Here is a 21,857-nt window from a genome sequence, read left to right on the forward strand (position 1 = left end):
GTACTAACGTTAGGACAGCAATGCAGTGCAATGATGTGGCAGCGTGACGTCATTCAGAACATGTTGCAGCAATTTAGTCAATGGACCGGTACGCATCGGTTGCGCTCACCCAAGCGTGCGTGACGACCCTGTTGCTGTTGCAGAAAAGCGAAGGTCTATACGTTCAAGGTAGTTTAATTTACCTCAGTTCTGTAAATGCATCACGTATAGATATTTGGTGAGTTAGTGGATTTCTCTCAAAATGCAAATTGTATTTATTCATCCGGATTTGGGTATTGGAGGCGCAGAACGCCTTGTTGTTGATGCTGCCCTGGCGCTCAAATCAAAAGGCCATCGCGTGAGTTTCATGACAGGACACCACGACCGACAGCACTGCTTTGAAGGTATTTTGAGTCTGTTTTTTTACATCCAGTTTTAATTATATGGTACACGGCATTGAATAGAGTGCCATTGTTGTATTGGTATAAAATAACCTGTAGCTGAGACTGAGATGGTATAAGGTTTGGTTATTCTTTTCTGTTTGTTTATCATTTAATTATTGGTACTTTATAAAATTACATTATAAGGTATTGTACATGACAGTAGTTTTCTGCCTCTGTTGCTCCAACCTTCTTGCATATCTGTTTTGTTTTTCAAGGTTACTTAAATGACATTTGCTTTAGAAACCAAAGATGGAACATTTTCTGTCAACGTTATTGGTGACTGGATTCCTCGGAGTGTTTTTGGACTTTTTCATGCATTTTTGGCTTACCTGAAAATGGTTTACATCTCCCTTTATCTCATATTTATTTCACTTCTGAAACCAAACCTTGTGTTTTGTGACCAGGTTTCAGTATGTGTTCCCTTTATAAGGTAAGTTTGGATATAATAACAATCTACCAGGTTTACAATTTGACTTTAGAATTGCCAATTATTGTATTTAGGTATTTCACGAAAGCCAAAGTAATTTTTTACTGCCATTTTCCGGACCAACTCCTAACAGATCGGTCTTCTTTCATCAAAGCCTTATACAGAAAGCCGATTGACTGGCTGGAAGAGAAGTCCACAGGAATGTCGGATATGATACTTGTTAACAGTCATTTTACAGGTTAGAAAGTAAATTTTAATAATTGCTTGGGCATTGGTATTTTACTTGAATCCACAAATCAATCTACTAACAAAAAAGCTGACACAAGTTAGGAGTTGGCTTGTGTTACAACTTAATACTTACTTTACCACCACAGACTGGGGTTTTGGGGCCAGAACATTATAGGGCCAAATAAGAGAATAATTTTTTTCATTAATTTAATAACATTTTTAGTTTTAAAGTTCTGTAGCAGTTTTAATAGTTATCATAGGTTATTTTAACCAGGCAAACAATTTTCTTTTATTTTTTTTCCTAACTATTTTATAGTGTCATGTGCAGTAGGATATATTTCAAAATGTTTAGGGTAGTTACATGATTTTGTAGGGCATACATTGATTATTAATTGTTTGTATGCAATCTGCAAAAACAACACTGCAAGGTTTGGGATATATGTTTCTTAAACAAGGCAGACATCTAATTTTGTTGTTGAACAGAGCGCATTTTCAAGGAAACATTTAAATCGCTTGCTGCAATCGAGACGCATGTGTTGTACCCAAGTCTTAACACTGAAAAATACGACCAAGTCATTCAAGCTCCGGCACGATTGGACTTGTCGAGTGTGCCAACCCAGGTTACTCACGTCTTCCTGTCAATCAACAGATACGAACGGAAGAAAAATCTCAGCCTAGCTATTGAAGCAATCGGTATGTGATGTAACTAGTTTAAATTAAACAACTTGACATTACCTGTAATGCTTGTTACGTCAATCACCGACAAACAATGGTTTACTTTGTGTTAGACTTGGTGCGTGATCGCGTTAACGATGACGAGTGGAAAAAGCTACACCTGGTGATGGCTGGTGGCTACGACCAACGCGTCGAAGAGAACGTCAGTCATTACAGGGAGCTGAATAAGCTGGCAGGTGGGAAAGCACATTTGAGACAAAGTGTGAATATGTGTGGGCTATATAATGTGTAATGTGCGGGTGGTCTAATGCCGTCAATCTTCTTCCGTGCATAGCGTACCGATCGCTTGTGGACGTTTCGAACGTTAGCCTGAAAAACACGACGCAAAAACGTTGTTTTTGTAAACTTGTCGCTTTACCTCACGAATGAGGGGTGCTCAATGGACCCTTCCTTCATGCAGCTGGTGGCTGTTCAAGCCACCTGCAACATTGTTGTACTTGTAAATAACAATGTGATTTCCAAGGGACGTTAACGTTTATACATGGATGTCGGTTTCGGGTTTACACAGTACAGGTATAGGAAGTATTTATGATTAAAAGCCCGTCAAACCAAAAAGTTAACGCTCGATAAAACGACACATCAAGCGACCATATGTTATGTTGATCCATCGTGTGCGGCGTCAAACGCAATTTATCATTGGATCGTTGCGTTTGTGCACGCAGTATCCTAATTAGTTTCTTTGAAAAAGATTATAGAATAATATACGAGAGAAAAACACCGAAACAATGCAATGGTAAAAATAATCATGACACCTTCCATTTGTTGTCGTCACACAGCGGAAAGAACATAATAAAATATTTGTGCCGCACGAATGAAAGGAACTGAACATGTTTACACAAAATACCAATTTACAAATTATGAAATATTTTTGTTTTGCTTGCAAGAACATGCTGTCATTACATTCTTTAAATTCCCAGCTGTAATGATTAACCACACGTCGGAAATGATTTCACTCGTGATGTACGTAGTTAAAGCGGATGCATGCAGTTGATGGATAAAAAATTCCCTGGCGGTGTGGCGAAGTTTTACGCAATGGAAACAGCTACGAACAAAACTACGTAAAGTTAACTTATCAATTAGAAATAAATTTAGTATCAGTCAGCGGTGTTACGGATTTTCTTGATTCGAAAAGGAAGAAAAATCAAGAGTTTATTATCGTGTTTTTACATTTGAAAGTTAACCGCGCTCATGTCAACGTTTCCCGCTTAAGTAGGAAAAGGGCGTTTTCGGTTGTTTTTCATCACGACAAACAGAACAAATGTCACCGCTGCTTGAACACCTCCCACGTTTATCATGCTACTGGCCACCGATGGGTTCCGGGAACCAACAGCGATGTGAGCAACACAAAACAACACTATACAGTTTATGCAACATTATGGATTATGCCTATTCGTTGAACTGAAAGTTTTGTGTTGTCGGTTTACTTGAGTGTGACATACGAGTATGACGTCAAACAGCTGACGCTCTATTCATTGCCATAAAGTCCCTCCAGACCTTAAACTTGAAACATTTGGCCTTAAGCACACCTGCTTATTTACTATGTCTGGCGGCGATGAAAACGTTTACACGGTTACACCCAAAAAATATTTTGCCCCACAAAGTCCCTCTTTCAAGGAGCGTCGTTGGCACGGAATGTAAATTCCATTTTTTTAATTTATCTTATGTATTTTTGGGGGGTGGGCATCCAATTTATTTTCCTTTTGCTCTTTTGAATGCAGACAAGCTAAACGTGCAAGACAAGGTGACATTTCTCCAGTCAATTCCAAACCTGAAGAAGATCGCTCTTTATTGCAGAGCCACAGCAGTTCTTTACACACCTCACAACGAACATTTTGGCATTGTTCCCATTGAGGCCATGTACATGAAGGTAGAAAAAGCCATCGAAAACTACGTCAGCTGTATTTAAATTTTTCTTATTTGTCCCATAGAAACCAGTGATAGCAGTTAACAGCGGAGGACCGTTAGAAACGATTGCCGACGGCGACACTGGGTTTCTCCGTCCGCCAAAAGCCGAAAGTTTTGCTGCAGCAATGTAAGTATTCGTAACGTGATGCAGTTGTCGCTTTTTGCAGTTTCGTTGAGGAATGGCGTTAAAAAGGGTGAATTCATTCTCGGTACGTTGTTGTAACTTTTTCTTATCTTAGTATATTTACGGTAACACGAGAGAATTTACTCGTGCTGGTGAACATATCATACACTAGCTACAACTGAAAGAATGTTCGTTGAAATACAACATTTTGCGCTGACGAATCAAAACATCTTTTTACCAGGGTGAAGCTAATAAGAAACCCTGTCGAGGTGGAAAGGATGGGAGAAGCAGGAAAACAACGCGTCATGCAAAATTTTTCTTTCGAAAAGTTTGCTGAATCGCTAAATGAAATTGTTGTGTCTCTCGTTGACTGACGACTCTTTGCCATCAGTTCACAATACTTACCCTCTGCTGTACCGACATATGAAATTGACTAATATCACTGCAAGGCAGACCTGGTGGTCAAACCTGCTTGTGTCCTTTTGTTCTGTAGATTGCCTATATACCACTGCAGTGCTTGAGCACTAATGCCGACAGCAAGTGCATGCTTTTTATTGTTACTATGTACTGGGCAGTTTAAAAAAAATAACAGAAAGCATGCTGTGATAAAGGATATGAACATCTTGTGTACCAAAAATAGACGACCGGCAATACCGAAATATGTCGGACCTTGGTAATGTACACACATTCGCTAACAACCACCAATACTGGACGACAAGGGGGCTTCGTGGTTCGGCGCATCGAGGTAGTTGAGAACTTCGTTCCATAATTTTAAGGTTAGCGAGCTTGTGAAAGTGGGGGCCGCAACAGAAATAAAATAAGATTTTACTACCAATGCACCTAACCTGTGAACCACAAAAAAGCAGAGGTATCTGCCCTATTTGGCAATTGGGACTCGATGATGCAAATTTGCATTAGGTGGGCAAGATACCAGCATCGTTGTGAGGTCCGTTGTAGCCATAAGCGTGGCATTCAAATAAAGGAGCACAAGAATCAATAAATCGAAAGACAAAAATGCTACAGATTCGAAAATTTTTTACACGAAGATAGGAAACATGTGAAGTTGTGCGAAAACAGACGATTATTGAAAATCACAGGCTGTGTAATATCGGACACAGCAAGGCACGATGTAGATGGCAAACTATTTTGAACACGAAGGCCGGCTAAGTTAATAAATGTGTGACAGCAAAGTTTCTTGTTACGTTTCGGCACCAGATGTCTGGTTACTCGTTTATGTTTTGTCGCTTTGTGGCGGTGATAAGTCGCTTGGCTTCACCGTAAGCTCGTCAACGAACGTCACTACACAAGTGTACCGCACTTTTAACAAAGTACATCAGGCACCGATCGGCAATTCAACAAAACGCACACCATAAAAAATAAAATAAAGGTCTCAGTCGTCATTGACATGCGATACGTAGCAATAAAGGTGGCACCAAGTTAAAATATGTAAATATGAAGAAAACGTCATATAATTGTTTTGCTTGGAACAAGGGTCTTGAAACGTCAGTGTTTGGCACGAATGGGAGGTTTGGGTTCAGGTTTCGTAGAGTTTTATTACCGATCTACAGACTGCTTCATATCTGTATTAAAAACGATAAAAAAAAGGAAAAATATAACTTGACATAAATTCAACAAAATATTACAAATACATTTTAGTCAGTTCCTGTTGGCAGAAAATCTTTATTATTTTGCTTTGCACCAAATCTAATCGTTTCAAAATTTGCTGCTAAAGTATATTCATCTTTTCTCTTAATCTTTTAAAAAAACTATGGTCCTGTGGCCTAAATCTTTGCACTTTCTTATATGCGCAAAAGAGCCATAATAATCAATGAGAGCTGCAGACAGGGTGTGTACACGCACCTGTAAGGTCTCATCAGTGCAGCTGTTGATGTGGCACTGTGCTAGCAGGTACACAGATTTCCACTTTGTGGTACCTTTCGGTCAATCGTCGATATGTTGGGTACCAATTGTGTTGATTGGTACCTAGTTTGGTACCCAACATATCGACGATTGATTAAAAGGTACCACAAAGTGGAAATCTGTGTGCCTGCTAGTCTACCAGCTAGCACAGTGCCACATCAACAGCTGCACTGATGAGACCTTACAGGTCGAAACAGTGCGTGTATACACCCTGTCTGCAGCTCTCTTTGCACTTTCTGTTGTTAACCCTACTTACGTTTAAGCGATATACCGTGGTCTCAGAGATCTTCGGATTCTTCCAGGTTTCTCATATCAAGTTTTGGATCAGTAAATTGATCACTTGTCTCCAGTATGCTATTCTGCAAAATGAACAACATATGTGTAACATTGTGTTGATTAGGGTTTTCCAAACGTGATGACTGCACAGAGTCCGTGGCGATACGAAAAATACTACTCTAAACAATACAGTACTGTGGGTGCACAAGAAGATTTACAGTGCGTACATCTGTTACAAAAAGTGTTTCACAACTGGTTTCGTTGACTTTGTAATCATATATCTCTAGGTTGTTGCCTTATTTATTTTGCATTTTCCCTTTACGCTCATCGGGCAGATATATACCTGTGACATAAGGATTAGAGGCCGAGAAAAAAGATTCACAAATACCCGTGGCTTGGAAAGTTGCAGTTGCACGTTGGAGTTAAGCGGCCACGCACTTTGAACGAAAACATCAAATGCCCATTATGAATACAGAGTTACATGAATCGACCTTGTTAACATCTCTGCTTTTTAATCATGGCGTTGGTTTAAAGTACTGAGCTTATGACAGAAAAACGAATGTCCAGTTTGATAAATCAGACTAATCGGATTTAGAAATTGTCTCACGTATAGGATCTTTGGGCAACTTGCACACATTTTAAGTGCTTTGATAGCAAATAACCTAACAAGTCAAGAGAAATAATTCACCAACCAAGGATTCGCTTCTTCCCATGCTGATCAACGTTCCACGCTTCTCTGTGACATTGCCTGGTGATACGTCATCACTTGTTTGTGCTTCTCCCCCATCAACGACAAACACCCGACTTAATCGCCGAGTGAGGCTCACACAACTCATCCTATTCACCGAATTTCGATTTCCTGTCAACATAAAACTTCAATCAGCCGGGGTTCTCAAACTTCTACCTCGATGAATTAGTAGACTGTCGCCAAACAGAATACACCAAAGAGATTCGAATTCTGTTTGTCGTTTAACTTTTTTTCCTTTTGAAAGCTGCAAGTCGAGGAAGCGGTTCATAGGGGGCATTTGATGCCATCCGTGACAACGATTTCCTTTATTTGTTATGAAATTAGTACATTTTCTCAGCACACGAGTCATAAAAAAGCAGAAATTCTACAGTCTACACTACAGACTGTGGTCGTTAAACACGTCAAGTTGCATCAGCGTGTTCATACTAGAATAATACACTTGTAAACTACCAACATTTTTGTAAAGTCTGTTTTTTAAGCAAGCCAAGGTGGATATGTTTACAAAATTAACGCTTGTTACGCCAGATAACATAATGAGTTAAGCAACCAATACATGGATTACTGAAATAAAAACCTGAGTTTTCTGGTGATGGTGCTCGAGGAACAGCCACAGGTTCAGTAGGCCAGTTGGAAAGCATGTAGTTCAACACTTGGATGTGTCTTTTGAATCCAATTGCTGCACTCAGATCAATACTAGAAGCAATAAACAAAATATTAATTAGGCACTTGCATGTGGCGGTGCAGTAACATATATAGACGATGGCTTGGATGGCCAAACAATTCTAAACAAAAAAGGAAGTGCCTAATTTTGTTTAGAACTTAAAATTTTTTTTCAAGAAGTAAATCTTACGCACCCGTTTCCCAGTTGAGCATTGACAGGTCCTAACAAAACAGGCCCAAAGCATACTGCCAAGTTTTGACAGGTCATCTTGTTTTGATCATGGTGCATGGCCACCTTCTTGAGGTGATTTAACAGGGCGTACAGAGTAGCACGTTCAGCTGGTGCAGCCGACAACAATTTGATGTGCTGAAGTAAAGCATTGGTTCGTTGTTTTTGGTCTTCCTCACTCGGGACTTGAGGGCTCACAATTGATGAGGTGAGCGATGGGTCGGGGGCAAAAGGTTCTTTAACAACTGTGTTTGGAGTTGGGCCTGCAATAAAGAATATTTTGTTGGTTAACAAACAAAACACAGTGAATATTATATTATAACATCAATTTATGCAGTTTTTGTTATAAATAGCATTAATGTTGAACAGCTTATGATCCAATATTATGCATAACATGTAATTTTGGCATATTTCACAGTTAAGTAGCATCTGCTGTTCCCAGCACAATAAATTATTCAGACAGGTGTTGAAAGAATGTACATTAACATCTAGCAAGTTCAAAGTCACATATATGTCACAATGCAACAGACACATCCAATGTTAGTTATTACATTGAGAATTCCCAAGAGTGACTCAACCTCAATAGCAACAGCTGCAAACTGTGTATACTTGGCAATAAATTTTGTCACTACATGACAGAAGTTTCTTGTCACCTGGATTTTTTTCCATGGCCATAGTGACTGCTTCCAATAGTTCAGGTGGGAAAAGTGGTTGTGGTAGTTCTCTTAAGAAATCTTTCAAAATTCCTTTAAAATTGAAGAATAACGAAGTCAGAAATGTAAATTTTTTTAATTACAAGTAAAATTCACAGCAATTTGTGTGTAAGGACTGTCAACTTGTTGAAAGCAACATAGAATTAAAATGTATACAAAAGTTTAGCTACTAAAATTTATTTTGTGATATTTTTTTGATAAACCAGAAGAAGCACATGAAAATAAACAACATTACCAGCAAACACACATTTCCCACCTGTTATGACATTCACATCAGGGTAATGGTCTGATGTAAGTGGCATTTCACCCTTGGCTTCTTCTACCTTACGGCGTAACTCCCTCTTTACGATAGCTGAACCACAAAGTCGGTATATTCCCACCACCTACACAGAACAAATATTGCAAAATCCTCAGCATTCATACCAAATGACTGGTACGAATGACTAAGCCTTGTACAATGCCATTGAATTTTGTACAATGCCATTATAATGTGTGGTCATGGTTAAAATAAAGAAATACATTAGATTGAAAAAACACATCGTTCAAAATAATTTTAAAATTGTGTATTACAATATTTAAAAATGTTAATGTTATATTTAACTTGAAAAAACTTGATATACAGAAATACCAAATTTTTTTAACTTCTACTGTTACAGTTTTGTTTGGAAGCAGAAGTCATACAGTGAAGTACTATTTCCTAACCAACATTACAGAGTTGCCAAGTGCCCTATAGAGAAGTCTAGAAACAGCATCAGTTTGGTGTTAAAACCATGGGGCAGGAAATGCAAACAGATAGTTGGGGGATGTGAAAAGTTGCATCATCACAATAGATTGCTGTGACATATATTTCCACCCAAGACAACATACTCTTGGTAAAGTAACTAGTTTGGTTTTAAATACACCAGGCCAAAGTTTAAATACAAGTTGCTTGATTTTACTCCGGTGAAACCTGAAGCGAAAAACAATGTGAAAGAACTAAACAGATGTACATTTAATTAAACAATGTGATTTGCAGCCTACATTCACAGCTTTTCAATGTATATATATGGAATCATTTTGTTTTAATAACATTGCATAATTGCTGTTTAATATTATGCCATCCATACAATTTGATTTTGTAGTTACATCTCAATTAGGTATTTTGCATGAACATAAACCGAGAAAGTTACACTAAGCATCATTAGTGGCCAAAGTAAAAAGAGGTCTATGCTATAGCTCTAGGCAAGTGAGCATGACAACAATTCAGGAATGTGAAGGCATGACTTATTTCCACCTCAGCAGTCAACCACGACTGAACAGTTTAAGCACAAATACCCAGATATGTTCTATTTGGTGATACTTTTTTCCATGTTTATCTGACACACTATGTGTCAACAAAACAGGGAAAACGAGGAAAATGTTTCCAAATCTGGTGGGGCAAAATGGGATTCTGTGGTTGCTGCACATCAAAGCAAACAAAACAACCTAAGGTTGATAAAGTGCATACATGATAACCACTTTGATTAAACACATTACATATTTTGTGTGAGGAAAAGAGCAAATAGTCTACGAAATTCAACATAGTCACTGCTTGTTTGGGGAGTAAACAGTAAAGTTCTGATGTGATTACATCGTTGAGGCACATGCCAACCAAAGTGCTTGTACGCACACACACACACACTTACTCTGTGGCTGCACACTCACACACACACTGAGAGGCCACAGGCTTTACAGTTGACTGCAAGATAACAAGTAGGGCCGTTGTCGTTTTAGTGGCACCTGGCTGCCAGGCAAAGCCACAAGCAGCTACTTTATTTCATTGAAGTTAAGGTGAAGAAGCAAAAGCATGCATGACGAAAATTTGTCTCAAGTTGTAGGGCCACTGGTAATGAGCCCAATCGAGGGGATTACTATCACAAAATAGTGCAGCAAATAAAATGTTTTATTTCAAAAAAAGAATTAATTTAAAAATAAAACACAAATATACCTGCATGCCTCTCTTCTCAACCTCTTCAATGCAACAATGCACTAATGCTGGAATGCCATAACCAATATTTTCACGATCAACAATACTTTGAAGGTCAGCACCAAATACTAAAGGTCCTGGGTGAGAAGGATTTTGCTCCAATGCAACCTACGAAAACGCACATGGATTTTTGTTGCATGCGATAAATATTACAATGTTTGGCATATTTAATTTTGCATTGATTAGAATACCTTAATGTAAAGGGTGCCTCTTGGCTCCAGTCGAACAGCAAGTCTTTCTGAAAAGTTGGGTCCCAACTTTTCATCTTTGATAAGACTTGGAAGATTAAGGGTGGCATATGAAGATATCTTGTGTTTACCACCTCTTGTCTCCCAGGTGTAAAGAGTAACATGCAAATCTCTTGCCTTGTTAACCATAAGCTGAAAGCAAGGCATTGGTCAATCTTAGAACTCGACCTAATGATGACAGGAAGGTTGGTAATTATACCACTATCACTGCCTCTTATTAATTCATCACAAAGGTGTGGCACTTGAGAAAATCACAAGCAATAAATTTAAATTCTTGCCATAAATTACCACCTTCGGTGTTAGCAATAGTACACATGAGCATGTCATTTCTGTTGTGTGCTTCATGGCACATATTAATAGAAACACAGTGCAAAACTAAGAACCCCTAGGGCTATGGTTGACATACCAAGAATGCAAAGGTCATTGCATATGGTAATTAATTTACTGTCACACTTGTTACAATGTGTAGTTAGGGTCATTACAAGTTGTTACAACAAAATATCTACACAGCAAGTGATATGTTCAACTTGTGTGTGATTGTGTTTGTGAAAAACACAGTTAGCATGTAGGAAACCATGAAAGTTTAGACCCTAAATACCAGTAACAAACAACAAGGGGGGTCATAAAATCCCATAAACTAAAGTAGTTTTCTACAGCCAATTAACTTAACTGCTCATAAAGACAGTTTTATTTGAAAGCAATTGCATTCTCACAGCTGTAGGCAAAGCCGCTCACATTAATGTTGTTAGTATGTATGTTTGCAACAGCTAAACTTGGAGTCATTCTGCACCTCAAAACATTGATTCCATGCAACTGCACCACGGCAAGTTTGCATCGTAGTTCCAATGCGCTTTGTTGTGGCATTGTCTACTTGCACTAAACAGTATGCCTCGCAGAGGGTCTTCTTCAGTTCACGCACACCATACAATGTTATGACAAGACAACCTGTAACATAAATAGACAAGAAGCATGCTTGGACCAACAAAAACAACAAACTGTTGAGTAAAGACTGACCATCGATAGCAGGCAAGAACAAATGATTGGTGACTGGCACAGGTTTGTATTTTTTGAACTGGGATGGAGAAAGTGCTTTGATGGATGGATCTAGCAAAACATTATCCCATTCCAACTGCCTACTTAATCTTCGCTGGTGGGCCTATCAAAACACACAAAGGTACATCACATATACAGCATGGTATCAAATGTACTTGAAGATATTTACGGCACGATAAAGATCATCCACATACAAAAATCTGTTTTTCTCAACTTTCGTTAAACTAGAATAGAAAAACAACTGGTGTCTCTGCATACCATGCTGATATCTAGGTGATAACGATTTAGCACTGCAGAGTCACTTTTGTTAATGATCTTTTGTAGGTTGTGCTGTGTTGAAACCCTGGAATGGTTAGTGGGAAACTTGCTTTCAGCATTTTTTTGTTCTTCTTCCACAGTCCAACATGTATATTCACTCATTGGGTTTTCTGAACTGCTGAAAATATTATCACAACTTAAAAAATATTTACAACATAAAACAAAAAATACTTTTTCAATAGTTCAGAAGAAAGATTGCAATTTCACAACAGTGGCTTTCAGTTCATTTAAATTCGGATAACAGGCATTACCAAAACTAACCTGCCAATTTTAAATTTTTTGGTGATCTTTTTGCTCCAATTCTTTCTCCTTGATCGTGATGGCGATGTTATTTTCACTGCTGCACTGGGATTGCTTGTGCCTTGGTTGGTTGATTCTGTAAACAAGGGGGGTACTTTCAAATACTTCGTACTCCATAAAAGCATTCAAAATATCACAAGCTATTCAACAGCACATAGGGCATGAAAATCAGAGGTTTGAAACATATTTGAGAAACAACCTGCCAAAATGAAAGCATTTCACACCAAATCAGTTTTCAATCACAACAAATTTGTTTTAAGCGATATAACAAAAAAATTGTAGTAACTATAATAGGTAAAGTAATTGGGATTAATTGGTGGTAAAAGGAGGGGCTGTAATTTGATTTAGGTATTACCAATGCAAAAAATTAAAATACAGAAAAGAACAATTGATCACAAAAATATGATAGTTGACAACAAATGTTAAACCTGCAGGGCCAGTCAAATCAACATAAGCTGCCTTTTATTAAGTCCAATGCACCATGCACAATTAATTATTCCCACCTTGTTGTTGATCGTTGTCCAACAGAATGGGAGGAGATACCTGCTTTGTCATTGATGCTTTTTCAAACACAAAACTTCCAGTGTCAACTTCCCTATTATGCTGCATTGGTACTTCAACATTGGGGTCCTGAGAGGTAGATTTATCAGCAAATACAAAAGGCTTGGGGCTTGGAGAGGGTGGGGACGTAACCGACAGCAAACTCTTCGCAGACTTTTCATTTTGATTTTTCAAGCTGTTTTTTCTGTGAAAGATAAAATCACTAACAGAGCTTGGACTATCCAGTGAGCTTTTGTTTGATCGAGAAATTCCAGGTGAATTTGAGGAGTGGCTACTGGTGTTTGAAGACTCAGACGTGCGTCGTTTGCAGCTGTCTCTTCTCTGCAATTGATTTAAAATAATAAAAAATAGTTTAAAATTCAAATTCTTTTAATGTAACTACACATTTTTGAAAATTTATGACCGAGAATTCACAAACAAATTAAAATTACAATAAACAGGTTTATGTAAATGAGTAATCTACCTATATACCCCCAAAAAATATAAAATAGACGCATACTATAACAAATATGATATCTGTCAACCATCTTACAAATATTAAACTAATGTCGCAAAACAAAGCAAATATACATATGTACCTTTGATACAGATTTTGCATCATCGCTTTTCTGAATTCCAGTGCTAATCTTTCGAGTTTTTCCTTCCTTTTGTTTTCCTTCTTTTGGAGTGGGAGTTGATCCATCCAAGCGCTTCTGCAGCTCATCTGACACTTGGGGTCCAGTAAATAACCAGTGTCGTTTTTTATCCACGGTTATGCTATTAGTGACATGTTCTGGTGGTTGAGTCACACAACCACATTCTGAAGTCGAAAAGTCTGTGTGAGCCACAGGAAACCTTGGCATTTTTGAGCAAGTTTGCCGATGCATGACTAAATTGCTTGAATTAGGCTCATCAGTATTACCAAATAACTTGCTGCCAAGACTACTGACTTTTACAGAAGTTTGATGTGGAGTCAGCAGTGGCTCAACTCCTTGTGAGTTTACAGAGGAAGACGATGTTGAAGTGCTCTGACTTTTGTTAAGTTGTGTATATTTCTTCAAATGATTACCAAGTGCATCAACACTAACTTCTTCATTGTAGCTGCACAAAGATTCATCATCTGTTGTTGGCACTTCATCATAATCGGGGTCATCTATCATTTTAAGATTTGTAAGAAAATGAACGGAATTAGCATCTGATGTACATGGATGGGATCCCAGATTCGATGCCACAACCTTGTCAGTGGTACTTGAATTCTCTAGCCTAACATCCTGTGGTGCTTCTTGGCCACTGATGGTGTTCAAAATTTCATTTAGCAGACTGTTGTAGTCATCAGGGATTATTTCTGGAGGAGTGGTTTCAGACGAAAATAGGTCACTAGCAAAGTTTTCATTTAATGTTTCTGGTATATTGGTGATGTCTGTGATTTTACTGCTACTATTATTGTTGATGTTTTTAGGCTTATCACAGTCTGCAATGGCATCCATTAGGATTTGATAAGACTCATCAAAGCGTATTTGAACAGAATTTCGCACAGAACCTTTAGAAACGGTGCTTGCTGAAAAAGCAACGCGGTCATTGTCATACATGCTGTTAAGAGTGGCAGTTTTGTTCTTTGCACTGGGAAACTTGGCTGTATCATGTGCTCCCAAATTCGGAGCAATTGATTTTCCTTCAACAATTCGTTGCAACTGAGGATTTCGTGGCACAATATAAGGGCGATTGGAAAACTTGTGAGATGATCGAATTTTGAGGACTAATCTTTTGGGAAGGCACATCATTCCTGCAACCAGTTTTACATCCTGTTCTATGATTTCTACATTGTTAATTGACAATATTTGGTCACCGATATGCAGCAAGTTGTCCCTTGACACTTTACAAGATGGGTCAAGTCGACTTACAAAAATCCCTTGTCTCATTGCTCCATTTTCACTGTGTTTCCTGACTTTGCGCTTCTTGATAAAGATACCCAAGCTTGCACTTTCACTTCTATCAATCTCAACAGTTTTTGTGTGGATAGAGCCATTTTTTTCAGCAAAGCTACTAATTCTTCGTACACTTTGAAGCATTTTAACTAGGCCATTACTGGTGGAATTCTTCGCTTTCGTCGAAGGCAATTCAGATAATCCATTGCTATGTTGTTGAATTACTGCACCATTTTGCAAAAGTGAATTTCCACCATTTTGTAGTCTTGTTTTTATGTCATTATTGATAAGAAACTGGTCTGGATTGATTGTACTGACTCTTACATCAGACTGTAGAATAAAAACAAAAGCTTAATTATTGTTACCATGCATTGTGCCACCAATCATCATTTCAAAAATTTTATTCATTCTTACCTTGCGTCCACGAAAAGACATTCCACCATACCAATTCTTGCTCCTTCGCAAAGTAACATCTTTGTATTCATTGTCTGGTTTGTCTTTTTCCGTAGCGATATGAGGCGTTTCAGCCTGGGATGACTTTGGTACATATCGCTTTACCCTCTGTTTTCGTCGTTCTGGTGGCATGGATTGTGATCTTACAAAGGTGTTGCCATTTATTTCCCAGTGATTTACTGCTGGTGCCATTTCTGTTGGTGTTGTTACAATCTGGCTCATAGTGAATTTGACAAACCAACGGTACTGTTTACATCTTACATTTTTGTGACGCTAACAACCTACAAAATTGATGACTACAGAAGGTTTACTGCAACATAGACAGTGTGTTCAATCATTTGAATACCAATACTTTGGTATATGTAACTCGAAACAGATGGAATTTAGGATGAAACCTGTAATTTATGGTTCCAACTTCACATCACAAATGGGTCTGACGTCACAAGCTACAGGTAAAGGCTGGTGGAAAACACATTGGTTTAGATAGGAGTTCTTCAGTAAACTGCATGCAGCGTTTTTTGGTTTAGGCAAAGTGGAAATTGTCAAAGAATGTAAGTACCAAACACCAAAAAATATAATTTACATTTAGGCGAAGAAAATCATCTGGAATTAACCGCAACTAACGCATCTAGCAGCTAGAAACAAGTTCTTCTAATTCTCTAGGACACTTCTAATTCTCTCCAGAAAGTTTTGCAAAAGATATTAAAGTTTACGAAATTTTCCTAACTTAGTTGTACTGATTAACAAAAAAACATAACAAATAAGCATAAGTGTCCATTTGCTGTCAGTTTCGACCCGATCAAGACTTATTTCAGCCACAATAAAATCGGACATAACAGCCAATTTGCTGTCAGGGATGCTAATTGTCGTTAATTCAATACCTTTTTCTTCGCCTAAGCATAATTTTTCATTCTTGCAAGGTACATTATTCTTTAACAGTCTCTGCTTTGCCCAAACGTAAAATTTTTTCCACAAATTTTTTTTTTCCTGCGCTAAACGCGTTTTATTGAAAAACTCCAATCTAAACCAATGCATTTTCAGCCAATCTTTACCTGCAACATTGTGACGTCAGACCCATTGTTGACGTGAAGACGAAACCATGAATTGAACTACTTTTGTGCAAAACCAACATAATTTTAGCAAATGCTTGACACCATTACACCGTAAGTTCACATTTTCATCATATCTAACTTTAACACAAAAATGATACTATTTATTTAGGCTTTTAAAACCACCACAGGGCAAAAAACTGCGCAGCTGCTTTAACTCTCGCGTACTTTACTGCGTCACCGTGGAATGCCTAACATCGACAAGACGTTTAGTCTTTAGTTATCACATACTTGTTTCTGGAGGGCGCTATTTATTGTTTGGATACACAGCACACTGACAATTTCTAATATTTTTAAATTGAATTTTTTTTACCGCACCACAATTCGGACTAATGTCATCACTAATACTATGATTTGTCACAATACCGTACACTAATGATGCTAATGCACTTTTTAATTTAATAATAAATATAAGCGACGAAAATTCTCCTGGAGCAACAAATGATTATAGTAAACCTTACATTTAAAAACTCTTCTGGTCGACATGCCTTTTTACTGACACTGCACTTAAAAATGCTTCGTTTGTTTGTTTCACGTTCGATCAGTGGGTAGTTTAGTGTCTTGCCCACTCGATTACTTTTTCGCTCAGTCCTTATCGCGGTTGGTCACATTAATACCCGCCTGATATCGCAACTTGTCTTTCTACTCGTATATAACGTTAGTCGTATATAACGTTACTACTCGTATATAACGTAATTTGTTGGTTACAGTTAAGAACGCGCATCAGCAGACTTTAGAATTCTGATACAGCACATGTTTAAAGCTGCAATGTGCTATGCCAACACGTCAGTAGCAGGCTACATTCTGCAAAACAAAAAAATCTGTCTTTGAAGATCACAAAGGGTTTGGAAATGCAAACACATACATTATGATGAGATCCCTAGTAATTGCTTTTTGATGCAAAGTGGCACAGCACGTGATTGTAGCACTTTTTCATGGGCAGGCTAATTGTTGTTTTTGTATGACAGCATAGACAACTTAACATGTTAAGTTACAGTCCATGATGACAGACAATACATCATAGTTACAACATAGTACAGTGCTATTTAAACTATCCTTTTGAAATACCAGGCGCCACCCCAACCGGTACGACGCACAAGGAAGTTTGAGTGGCAGTGGTACTGATATAGTGCACTGCAGTGGGGATGCGACTCATTCTATTCCATTGTTTTCGTCACGCATTAGTTGTTTGGTGCAGAACCGCGGGAATGTTTGCTGTATTTTGTTGATTTTAATTTTAAACTTTAGGGCTAGTTATAGTCCCCAGACCACGTGTAAAACAAGTTGTCGTTGTTCTTAAAAATTTTTTGGACTTTTGGCACAGGAGAAAAATGGATTATGTATAAATAGTCAGGATGACGCAGTTCGATATAGCAGTGTAAATATTTGACGTGTTGCCAGATACCTTCTGCATGAGACCTGTATGAGATTTATTGTTTGGTGAATGTGACTCAGATAGGCTACTAGATAGGAATGCCTGCGAACATACAAAAATCAGCTTCAGGTAGCTGGGTAAGAAGCAACGTCAAGCTGACTGGCAAGACGGTCGTAGTAACAGGGGGAAATACAGGAATTGGTCTTGAAACTGCAAAAGACTTGGCAAGAAGAAGTGCCAAAGTTATTATTGCGTGTAGAAGTTTGGAACGAGCCCAACAAGCAAAGGTTGAGGTATAAAGGCTGAGAGTTTGCTTGCTTAATTTTTTCCAACATATTCTTAGAAACACAATCTTTGCAGATAGTTGAGGAAACGGGTTGTGAAGGTGAAACTATTGTCGTAAAACACCTCGACCTGGCCTCATTTGACTCTATCAAAAAGTTCGCAGCAGACATAAATAGTAACGAACCGAGGCTTGACATTCTTATCAACAATGCTGGTATAAGGACAAATAGGCCCTATGTTTATTTTTCAACAAACGAAGTTGTGATAACCATATAGTGCATGGCTGTTAATATAATTGTGTTGCATAAAGCTGAACTGCTACAAAAAGTGTTTATTCAGGTGTTATGATGTGCCCTGAAGGAAAAACCAAAGATGGGTTCGAAACTCAATTTGGGGTTAACCACCTTGGGCACTTTCTCTTGACAAATTTGTTACTTGACATTATTAAGGTAAGTGACATAAAGTTGTCTTCTCCTTAGTTACTCTTTGATCCACATGTTTGCAACCTAAGATTTTATGCAGAGAAGCGCACCAAGTCGCATTGTCGTCTTATCTTCTACGGCTCACAAACATGGCCGCATTAATTGGGATGACCTAAACATGAGAAACGGGTATTCCTCCAACAAAGCATATTCACAAAGCAAGCTTATGAATGTACTTTTTGTCAAGGAGCTAGCTGACCGACTTAAAGGTTTGTCTGTAACACACCTGGAAAGACCTGGGCGTATTTTATCTATTCTATTTATTATCACGAAGTTGGTATGTTTATGTACAGATACTTTTTAAAGGCCTTAGTTATTGATTAGTAAAGTGTCCTAATATACCAATCCACAATTCTTAACTAGATACAAAAGTCAAGACAGATCTTTGGAGGCACGTCTTTGACGGAGAATTGTCATGTTGGAGGTCATGTCTAAGTTGTTGCACGTCACCTTTGCGTAAATGTTTCTTGAAGACCTCGGTTCACGGAGCGCAAACAAGTATATATTGCGCGATTGCACCTGAGTTGGAAAATGTCACTGGGAAGTACTTCAGGTGAATTTTTGGTTTCGCAATTGTGACTTATTACTTCAAAGGTAGGTCTAGTGCCTAATAGCAATTTATCGTTTTTTTGCAGTGATTGTGAAATCAGCAGGGAAAGCAGTCGAGCTAAAAAACTTGACGATGCTAAACGCCTATGGGAAGTTAGCGAGGAATTTGTCGGGAGATATACCTGAAGAAGCGTCCTGATAATTTGTTACCGGTTGTGTGTGCAAATCCTACCATTTGTTTTGAATATAAAAGACTCAAATTATTATCAAATTATAAACGTGTTTTCTTAATTTTCTCGGTCGCTTTAAAAAGATCTGCGAAAGATACTAACATTTACGAAATTTTCCCACAAAAGGATTTACGTGTTTTAGTAAACCATAAATACAAATAAAAAAAATTGTTGAAATTTTGTATGTGGAGGTGTAATAAATAAACGGAGACTACTGTGGTACTGTGGCAACACGCATGTTTTCCCTGGCCTAGTTCTGACCACGCCGCATGTTTCCTGAAATTCAATACTGGAACACTAGACGGAAAGGATGCAGGCGGAGCTAAGCCTTCCTGCAGAGTTCAAACCAAGCTGCTGATACCCTGCTGGACAACCACGTTTTTCCTGAATGTTTGTTATAAAACGCCCTCGTAGTAATTGTTCGATCGCTCAGTCGCTCGTATTCTCTCGGCCCTGTCGTTATTCTTGCCATCGCGCTGTAAACGTTCGCATGTTCTTTTAATAGTTAAATTCGCTGCAATTCAGTCACGTGTTAAACGCGCTTGAAACAAGTTAAACTTAAGCCACCTGGTAATTGCAATCGTGTGTTTCCATTAATAAAGAAGTCTGTTCACGGAGCTTTTAATTCAGTAGTCTATATCAGCAAGAACACGCAAACAGACTTTAGCTTCAGCAAAGCAGCGACTGGGAATCCTATTTGTACGCTGCACTGGTGAACTTGCCCGACGTGATCACAATTGCTCTTACCAGGTGTGAATTTCGCGGCGAATGGTAGATGATGGTTCTCCATTATCATGAAGGACGCGAGAAAAGATGTGGACGCAATGACTAAGCATCAATTATAACCCGGTACTGTAATTTTAATTTATAAGTTTTAACGCAATATGAATAAGTTACTACGTTTAAAGCCAAACTGCTCTTAAAGCATGTTTTGTCTGTGAAACTATACTATGCTAAGTATACTATATGCAAGTAAAACGCCTATATGGTTATGTCAGTATGTATGTATGTGCGAATTATATTCTTTTTTTGTTTCAAGAAAGGGGTTCTTTAGTTGAAGTAACTCATGTAACTAAAACGTTAGTTTTATTGGCATACGTGTTCGACGTTACTTAATGGTGAATTGTGGAACCTAGCCTAAACATTTTGTCTGCTTAGAAAGTCCTCAAAATGCACAACAGCAGAGGCGCGGCGCAGTTAAGGGACCTGACGTCTTTCGTGTAGCAAGGTCACACAGACACAATTTTCAGTCATTATGTCGGAATACCTTAGACTTTCCCTGGTCTTGACGACATGACTTCTATGCCAATGGCATTTAGTCAAGCACGACTGACGTCCCTTTAGGAGAAATCCTTGCACTATTTTAGCTAGGGTTGTTATGGCTGCTGGTTGAAGCATGAAACTGCTGATTAACCTAACTCACGTATGATTTTAAGTTTTGGCCCATATTTTTATGACATGAATTTATCTTAAACTAAACTACCACTTTTACCGTTTTATGGTCTTTGTTGCTGTCTAATTCGAAAACATAGTTTTTTACTACTATTAGTGCCACAAACTTAGTCCTCGTCTACTTTTGACATTTTCTTGTAGCGTAAATTTGTACGAGGGGACGCCTAACTCTTGTAAGTCCATTATTTTTAGGAAGATCACCTCCAGTTTGGAAGTATTAAGTGTGACGTGTCTTAAAACTTGGCATTATTCCAAAAATTGGCATTGAGGATAATGGTTATGCCCATACCACGTTCATTGTTGCATACTGCTAGGCCAGCATTCATACACGTACCAGAATGAGTACAGATGATTTCTTATACGTGACGAGCCAATTTACTTTTTGACAGCCATCCAGCTGAGCCCTTACTATTTTTTATACGCGCATATTAAGTCGCATGCGGGTCGTTGCCTATACTTTTTGACGGCCCAAGAGAAAATGTAAGCATTAGTTGCGCACGCTCTAAATGCGATTGAATTTGTGGTTCACTTTAGTTTTTAATAATCTTTTTAATTGGTCATGCAGCATGCAATTCCATTAACGTTTGATATTTTAAATTGTTTGAGCATTTTACTGCCGGTGTTCGTTTATACACAGAAAAAAGAAACCACCGTGACAGCTTGCCACCACGACGGAAACACAGAAAATGACCAGCAAACATTCAACCGATTTAACTCAACTCACAGCACAACAACCTAACGACAAGACGATATTGGATTTCGGAGAGAAACTATCAATCTTCACAAGGAAGGCGCATGTGTGGCAACACGCATGTTTTCCCTGGCCTAGTTCTGACCACGCCGCATGTTTCCTGAAATTCAATACTGGAACACTAGACGGAAAGGATGCAGGCGGAGCTAAGCCTTCCTGCAGAGTTCAAACCAAGCTGCTGATACCCTGCTGGACAACCACGTTTTTCCTGAATGTTTGTTATAAAACGCCCTCGTAGTAATTGTTCGATCGCTCAGTCGCTCGTATTCTCTCGGCCCTGTCGTTATTCTTGCCATCGCGCTGTAAACGTTCGCATGTTCTTTTAATAGTTAAATTCGCTGCAATTCAGTCACGTGTTAAACGCGCTTGAAACAAGTTAAACTTAAGCCACCTGG

General features: G+C 38.4%; 3 protein-coding genes across 6 annotated transcripts; 2 read left to right on the top strand and 1 right to left on the bottom strand.

Moving 5' to 3' along the window:
- The first annotated feature begins 135 nt into the window (after positions 1-135).
- LOC145896938 (alpha-1,3/1,6-mannosyltransferase ALG2-like) lies at positions 136-5,404 on the top strand. The gene is made up of 8 exons (XM_082985138.1): positions 136-383; positions 663-852; positions 924-1,087; positions 1,561-1,770; positions 1,866-1,988; positions 3,531-3,679; positions 3,741-3,844; positions 4,083-5,404. Exons 1-8 carry the CDS (start codon positions 242-244, stop codon positions 4,213-4,215), a joined length of 1,215 nt encoding a protein of 404 aa, XP_082841264.1. The 5' UTR covers positions 136-241; the 3' UTR covers positions 4,216-5,404.
- LOC145896892 (uncharacterized) lies at positions 5,280-15,535 on the bottom strand. 4 transcript variants are annotated; one of them, XM_082985137.1, is made up of 16 exons: positions 15,191-15,535; positions 13,451-15,106; positions 12,815-13,193; positions 12,273-12,387; positions 11,952-12,126; positions 11,655-11,796; positions 11,431-11,585; positions 10,584-10,772; positions 10,354-10,500; positions 8,644-8,770; positions 8,328-8,420; positions 7,640-7,937; positions 7,360-7,478; positions 6,730-6,896; positions 6,018-6,120; positions 5,280-5,421 (listed from the first exon to the last, which is right to left on the bottom strand). In XM_082985137.1, the coding sequence occupies exons 1-15, from the start codon at positions 15,449-15,451 to the stop codon at positions 6,040-6,042; spliced, it is 4,104 nt and encodes a 1,367-aa protein (XP_082841263.1). In that variant the 5' UTR covers positions 15,452-15,535; the 3' UTR covers positions 5,280-5,421; positions 6,018-6,039. The 4 variants fall into 4 exon arrangements, with proteins under 4 accessions (XP_082841263.1, XP_082841262.1, XP_082841261.1 ...); XM_082985136.1 differs by having other exon boundaries at positions 11,952-12,129; XM_082985135.1 differs by having other exon boundaries at positions 11,431-11,796.
- A 2,276-nt stretch (positions 15,536-17,811) lies between these two features.
- On the top strand, positions 17,812-19,215 carry LOC145889304 (retinol dehydrogenase 12-like). The gene is made up of 6 exons (XM_082980243.1): positions 17,812-18,006; positions 18,074-18,212; positions 18,338-18,447; positions 18,521-18,722; positions 18,844-19,033; positions 19,116-19,215. Exons 1-6 carry the CDS (start codon positions 17,812-17,814, stop codon positions 19,213-19,215), a joined length of 936 nt encoding a protein of 311 aa, XP_082836369.1.
- Positions 19,216-21,857: the final 2,642 nt, after the last annotated feature.

This window comes from Ascidia mentula, chromosome 1, assembly GCF_947561715.1.
Source record: "Ascidia mentula chromosome 1, kaAscMent1.1, whole genome shotgun sequence".
NCBI classification, from domain to species: Eukaryota; Metazoa; Chordata; class Ascidiacea; order Phlebobranchia; family Ascidiidae; genus Ascidia; species Ascidia mentula.